The 7,096-nt window shown below is 55.6% G+C and overlaps 1 protein-coding gene across 1 annotated transcript in view; it reads right to left on the bottom strand.

Moving 5' to 3' along the window:
- Positions 1-7,096, bottom strand: part of MYO7A (myosin VIIA) — a 104,896-nt gene that overhangs the window by 57,279 nt on the left and 40,521 nt on the right. Inside the window, exon 4 of the mRNA XM_015563974.1 lies at positions 5,820-5,972. Coding sequence (XP_015419460.1) covers positions 5,820-5,972 — 153 coding nt within the window. The remainder of the gene's footprint in view (positions 1-5,819; positions 5,973-7,096) is intronic.

The following is a 7,096-nucleotide window of genomic DNA, read 5'->3' as shown; positions in this document are numbered from 1 at the left end:
GACGAAAGGCCCTGCTGCCCAGGAAAAAGCAGGGAAGGGAGCTCAGGGGACAGGCCTGTCAGCAACACTGAGGCAGCCCTACCTACGCTGACGGGAAGGATGGCCCAGACATGTGGCCAGTGGAAAAGCATGGAACAGTATGGGGGCAATGTTACCACCATAGACAAAAATTTTTAATTGTGTATAAACATTATTTTATATCATATATATATTAGAGGCCCAGTGCACAAAATTCATGCACTGTGGGGGGGATCCCTCAGCCTGGCCTGTGCCCTCTTGCAGTCTGGGACCCCTCAGGGGGTGTCCGCCTGCCGGCTTAGGTCCAATCTTTCTCGCAGTCTGCAGTCCAGGGCTCTCGCAGTCCAGGACCCCTTGCTCCTTACCGCCTGCCTGCAGTGGAGGCGGGAGAGGCTCCCACCACTGCCCCTGTGCTCGCTGGGCTTCTGGCTGAGCGGAGCTCCACCTGTGAGAGTGCACTGACCACCAGGGGGCAGCTCCTGCATTGAGCGTCTGCCCCCTGGTGGCCAGTGCATGTCATAGTGACCGGTAGTTCCACCGGTCATTCCACCGGTCATTCCGCTGGTTGTTACACTGTTCAGTTGATTTGCATATTAGGGTTTTATTATATAGGATACACATATACAGTCAGCCCTCTATACCCACAGATTCCCCATCTATGGATTCAACCAACCATGAGTCAAAAATATTCAGAAAAAGTTACGTTGTTGCTGACATACTATGTAGTTAGGCCAGGGGTGGGCAAACTTTTTGACTCGAGGGCCACAATGGGTTCTTAAACTGGACCGGAGGGCCGGAACAAAAGCATGGATGGAGTGTTTGTGTGAACTAATATAAATTCAAAGTAAACATCATTACATAAAAGGGTATGGTCTTTTTTTTCAATAGTTTTATTCATGTCCAACGGGCCAGATCCGGCCCGCAGGCCATAGTTTGCCCACGGCTGAGTTAGGCCAATGATGATTGGGTCTGAACTGAACATGTATAGACTTTTTTCCTTGTCATTATTCCCTAAACAATAACAACTATTTACATAGCATTTACATTGTATTAGGTACCATTAGAGATGATTTAAAGCAGTGGCTGCCAACCGGTGGTCCACAGACCACTGGTGCTCCGTGAGGTCTGAACAGTTGGCGACCGTTGATTTAAAGTATACAGGAGGGCGTGCATGGGTTATATGCAAATGCCACACCCTTTCATATAAGGGATTTGAGCATCCATGGACTTGGGTATTGACTGGTGGTCCTGGAACCAATCCCCTGTGCACACTGGAAGATTGATTGGAAATTAATGGCAGTGGCTCTCTGTGTGGCAGAAGGAAAACGTTCTAATCTGTAGCACGGACACCCATTTCAAAATAAATAATAAAAACGAGGCCTCTTCCTTCGGTGAGAGGACCCTCCCCCGCAGAAGGGCAAGGACACTCCACCTGACGGGAAGGACCCCGTTGGGCGCAGGACTTCGCAGCTTCCACAGCATCTCCCCTCACCTCCTCAGAAGGCCGCTGAGAAGTGTAGTCACGTTCCCTTCTCAGAAGGGAGAACTGCGCCTCCAGGAAGGAGAGGGGCTTTGAGATCACACAGCAGATAAGCAGGGAGTGGGATGAGCAAGGGACCTGGGCCCAGAGCCCCAGCTCTCGCTCTCCCACCGGGACCTCCCCAAATCTCAGGATGCACCTGCGGGACTGTGGAGCTGGCGGTGGGGTAGGAGAAGCAAGAGGCTTGCCACTGCCGGCTTGAGACCAGGCCCGCCTGCCCCTCTCTGGGCCTCGGTGCCCATCCATCCCCTGAGACTCTCAGCACTGCTTCCCGAGCCCTCTGGCCTCTCTCTCCGAGAGTCCACAGTCAGCAGACAGTGACTGCGCACTTGCCCAGCGCAGGCCTCTTGCTCAAGTCTCCAGTAATAAAACCTTCCCTATGGGGCCCTGGGCTGGGCTGGAGGACAGATAAGGACGATTCCCAAGCCCCAACACAGCACACAAGGTCCCTAGGGGCCTCCAGGTCCCCAGAGGAAGATCAGGGGGCCTCCCTGGGGCCAGAGATACCACCCCCAAGATGTGGCAGGAATCCATTTTACCTCAAGCTCCACCTCCTCCAGGAAGCTCTTAGGCCTGCCAGCCTGCAGCCTCTACCTTAGCTGACCACGAATACCAAAACACATCCTGGGGCACACATACCTCCCCAGAGTCACAGAGGTGCCACCCAAGAGTCTCCTCATTGCACCGGAGGGAAGGCTGTGACCAGAGTGCCAGAGGTTCCCCAAAGGCAATGAGGGAAGGCTGTGACCAGAGTGCCAGAGGTTCCCCAAAGGCCGCTTGCCAAGACCGGGTGCAGGCCTCCCAGACCTCTGTTCAACATCAGCAAGTCCTGGTCCCTGTCAGCCCTGCCACCTATTCCCTGCAGAACCCAGGGACAGCCCCTGGCATTTGGGTCCCCAATGAGAGATTGCCAGGTGTCCTCAGAGGGCCCCCTCCTATTGGGGTGCCTGGGCCAATTTGTGGCCTAGGTACTGTCTGTCCCGCGGGCTCCTGGGGGCGGGCCAGCTGGAGCAGGCAAGCCCAGGGCAGACAGTCAGGGACAGGGTGTCCCCCCGCTCATGGCTGTGAGCGGTGCGGTAATCTGAGGAAATCCGGGGTGTGCGGGGCTGTGCCCAGGGTAACCCAAGCCATGAAGTGACCAGGGTTGCCATGGTGAGGGACAGGTACAGTTTCTGAGTGGGACAATGGCCCGGCCCAGCTGCTTCTTCAGACCCTGCTCTCCTCCACATCACCCACCCAATCACAGAACCGTGGCGCCACCAAGTCCAGAAACTCCCTTGAACCCTACAGCTCTTGAGCACGGCTTTCCAGACACCCAGAATCTGAGGCCCAGGGATGAGAAGCTTGGGGCCTTCCAGGGACTATGGCTTGGTTTCCTGACTGGAGCCTCGGAATGAAGGTGGCTCCATCCCCTGCCCCCTCCCTGCCCCCTCTCCCTCACCCAGAAAAGGGGTCGGAAAGGTTACTAGTGACTCTTCTGATGAGGCAGATGGTGCAGATCCCGGGATTTTCTGGAGAATCTACAACCTCTGGAATGGTTCTCTTTGACCCCTAGTCAGCCTTCTGAAGACACAATGTCCAGCCGCTTTCTCCGCCAGCTGCCAGCCAATCACAAGCAGGATTCACTGATCTGGGATTCCCCACCCACCGCAGCCCTTCTGAACCCGCCTTCGCCGTTTTCCTTGATTCAGTCTATGAACCAACTGCCTCCCACGTGAGCAACCAGTTTGTCTGCAAAATCACCGAACTGTGTAAAATGACCACCTCCAAGCCTCAGAGTGATTCTCAGACACGGTCTGCAGGGTCCACGGTGGAGCCACCTCCCACCTCCCTCAGCTCCTCCCTGGGCGGGGCCCGGCCTCTTGGCAGGAGGGTGGGTCAGGAAGTGGCTCTGGCAGTGACCTCAGGCGGGTGGGCGCCTCCCTGATGCATCCAGACCCAGTGCCAGCCTCCACTCAGCCTGAGGGAGTGGCCACGGAGAGCCCTGGACCCCGCGGTGTCCACCTGCCACCCAGGGAGAGGAGCAAGGGGGCGGGGACTGCCAGCACTGGGGTGCAGACACCAGTGGGCCCTCAGGGGAATCTCTGGCCTTGGCTTGAATTCTAGCCCCACCCCCGTCAGTGCAAAGGGCTCCCTGTGAAAGCTGCTGGCTGTGCCTGCGCCAGGGGTGACGCCCAGGGCCCAGACACAGCCTCTCCTTGGGAGCCTGAAGCCCCAGAGGCACCCAGCGTGGGGAGGGTGGCAGAGGGCCTCCCAGCAGCTCCGGGGCCACAGTGCCCGGGCTTCTAAGGGGATGGGCCCCTCGCCCAGAGAGCTCCTTGCTGTGATTGCTCAGGGACAATCCCTGGCTCCCCTTCACGGTCCGGACAACCAGAGCGACTCTGTGCCGCTCACTCACCAGGCATAGTCCTATCTCCGCCTTCTAGGCATGCAGTGCTCTTCCCTGAATGCCATCTCTACCAGCCAGCCTCACCCACCTCCAGGAGCCCCCCACTCTCCCCGAGCTGGGAGTGACACCTCCCTCCTGCAAATACCTGGGAACCTTCTCTGCGCTTCTCCCAGGCACTTGTCACCCCACAGCCCCCTCAGCATGCCCTCCATACCAGCCTGCCCAGGGCCTGGGGACTGGACTCAGGGGGTCCCTCCGCCCTCTCCCTGTTGTTGCACATCCAGTTACTTCACCTCTGAGCTGCTTGAGGGAGGGGCTGGGTCAGAGCCATGCAGTGACCCCAGCGCACAGCTGTGGGCCTGGCTAAACCTCATGGAGTGTCAGTTTTCCTGTCTGTAAAATGGGACTACTGGAGTAGATCCGCAGTTGTAAGTGTGGCCCAAAGACCTCTGAGGGTCCTCAGACACGTTTAGAAAGTCTACCAGGTCTTTCTTTTCTGCCTGCATATCAGTGAGGCCAGATTTTCTTCATATGCTTTAACTAAAACATCAGCCTGGATGCAGAGCAGCTATGAGAATCCAGTTGTCTTCTATTAAAGCCAGACATTAAGGATATTTGAAAATATTTTAAAACAATGTCACTCATCTCATTATCTTTTTTTTTTGCAAATATAGTTCTTTTTCATAAAAATATGTTACCTTGTCATGGATTTTTATGGTTATTTTAAAATGAATTAATAAAATGTTTGAAGTTTCCCGGTTTTAATTTCTAATGTGGTAAATGTCAGTAGACATTACTCACATAAATACACTTTGGGGTCCTCAATAATTTTTTTTTTGGTTATTCCTCATCCGAGGATATTTTTCCATTGATTTTTAGGGAGAGTGGAAGAAAGAGAAGACGTCAGATTGGCCGAGTTTGTCATGTTGTTGTTTGCTTTTTAGCTTTTTCCACATATTGTTGTTTGCTTCTTGAATTTTTCTTTTTGTTTTTTGTTTGTTATTTGTTGTTGTTGTTAATCCTCACCCGAGGATATTTTTCCATTGATTTTTAGGGAGAGAGGAAGAAAGAGAAGACAGCGGGAAACATCGATGTGAGAGAAACACATTGATTGGCTGCCTCCTGGATGGGTCCTGACCAGGGCCTGGGCCTGGGAGGAGCCTACAACCAAGGTATGTGCCGTTGACCGGAATCGAACCTGGGACCCTTTGGTCCGCAGGCCGACGCTCTATCCACTGAGCCAAACTGGCTATGTCTCCACAATAATTTTTAAGAGCACAAAGGGTTCCTGGGTCGAAAAGTGTGAGAACCTCTAATTAAATGATCTCCGTAGGCCCTTCTTGTTCTGATGGGCACTGCCCGCCCTCAACGCCCATGGGCCCCTCCTCCTCTTGGGATCAGCTCAGTCCTGTCTGGGTGAGACTTGTCTTGAGTTTCCAGGTGGAATGTGGGGTGTAATGTGGAGGTCTGGGTGGGGGGACTCAAGGAGCACGTTCCCTCCTCCATCCCCTGCCTCCCAACCCCTCCTCTCTTGACCTTGTGGACCCAATAGCAGGCTGACCCCACAGCAGACCCGGGTGGGCGGGGCAGCAGCTCCCTGTCTCTGGGCAAAGCACTGAGCCTCTCACCACCTCTGTCCTGGCTTCCCGGGGGTTCCAAGACCTACAGAGGCACACGAACCTGGGGTACAAACAGCCTCCTTCCCCAGCCACAGACCACACAGGCCACAGCCCCAAAGAGAGGATGAGCCAGCCCCAGGGACATGGGCAGAGGAGTCCCTGGCCCCGGGGCCAGCAACAGGCCTGGCAGTCTCGGGAGGCTGGGCCCCTGGGTGGCACTGGGGCCCGGGGCAGCCGGGCGGGCGGCACTCACATAGATGAGGTGGTCCCGGTAGCGGATGAGCAGGTTGCGCAGGATGCCAGCCTCATTGAGGTCCCCCAGGCGGATCATGTCCTCCACACCATGGACCGACGTGGGGTGCATGGGCTTGATGTGCGTGGCCTTCTGCGGGGTGATCCAGTGTTCCTGCGGGAGGCACAGGGGCTTATGTCAGGGTGTGCTCCTGATCCCAGGCTGCGGGAGGATGGGGGAGAGGCCCTGGACGGGAGGGAACCCCCAGTCCGCGCGACCCTGCTAAGGGTTTTGTTCTCTTCCACAGCCAAATGCCATCTGTACTAACAGGTTTGAGTTTATGCCCACCCCCAACCCCCAGGGGCCTCTCCTCCTCCTCTTAGGGATTCTCTGGACAGACCTGAGAGGCAGGCAGGCCAGGGACTGGGGCCCCATCAGGTTGTCATTAAGGGGATGAGGGTCCCCAGTCACATTGCGGGATGGGATGGAAAGTGTAATACTTGGAGTTAGCCTTGGCTTCCAATCTAGACTCCGGTAAACAAATGCACAAAGAGTAACTTCAGAGAGTTCCAGGGATAAAGCAACAGGCACAGAGCATGGAGAGCCACCTGGGAGCGACATTGGACAATGTGGTCAGGGGCCACCTCTCCGAGGAGGGGGTAGTTAAGCTCAGACCTGAATGATAAGAAGGAGACTGGGTAAGATGTGGGAGTCCCTTGCTCTGGCCGGTTTGGCTCAGTGGATAAAGCGTCAGCCTGGGGACTGAGAGGTCCTGGGTTTGATTCCGGTCAAGGGCATGTACCTTGGTTGCAGGCACAACCCCAGTGTGTGTTTTGGGGGGGGGGGGGGGATGCAGGAGGCAGCTGATCGATGTTTCTACTCTCTGTCCCTCTCCCTTCCTCTCTGTGGAAAATAAATAAAATATATTTGTTTAAAAAAGAAAAGAGATGTGGGAGTCCCCACGAGAGGAAATTCCAAGTCCAAGGAACAGCACACGCACAGGCTGAGGCTGGTGAAGGAGGGCGGCAGCAGTGGAGACGGGACAAGTGGACCTATTGGGGGGGGGGGCGGTATTTCACGGGTTTGATGCCCGTGGAGCCGGGGCGCTTTCACTACTGAGCAGAAGCAGAAACAGGACAGGTTGCCCTCCAGCTCCCCTCCTCTTCCCTGCAATATTCCCTGCTGCCACCGGGTGGCAGACGGTGGCGCATCTGGCCAACAGCATTGACTCTCAACAAACTAGCAAAGCCCAGGTTTCCTCCCAGCGCTGGAAGCCTCTCCCCCTTCTCTCCCGCCCC

The sequence above is a fragment of the Myotis davidii genome, unplaced genomic scaffold, assembly GCF_000327345.1.
Source record: "Myotis davidii unplaced genomic scaffold, ASM32734v1 scaffold139, whole genome shotgun sequence".
In the NCBI taxonomy this organism is placed as follows: Eukaryota; Metazoa; Chordata; class Mammalia; order Chiroptera; family Vespertilionidae; genus Myotis; species Myotis davidii.
This window is presented reverse-complemented; position numbering and strand designations above follow the sequence as displayed.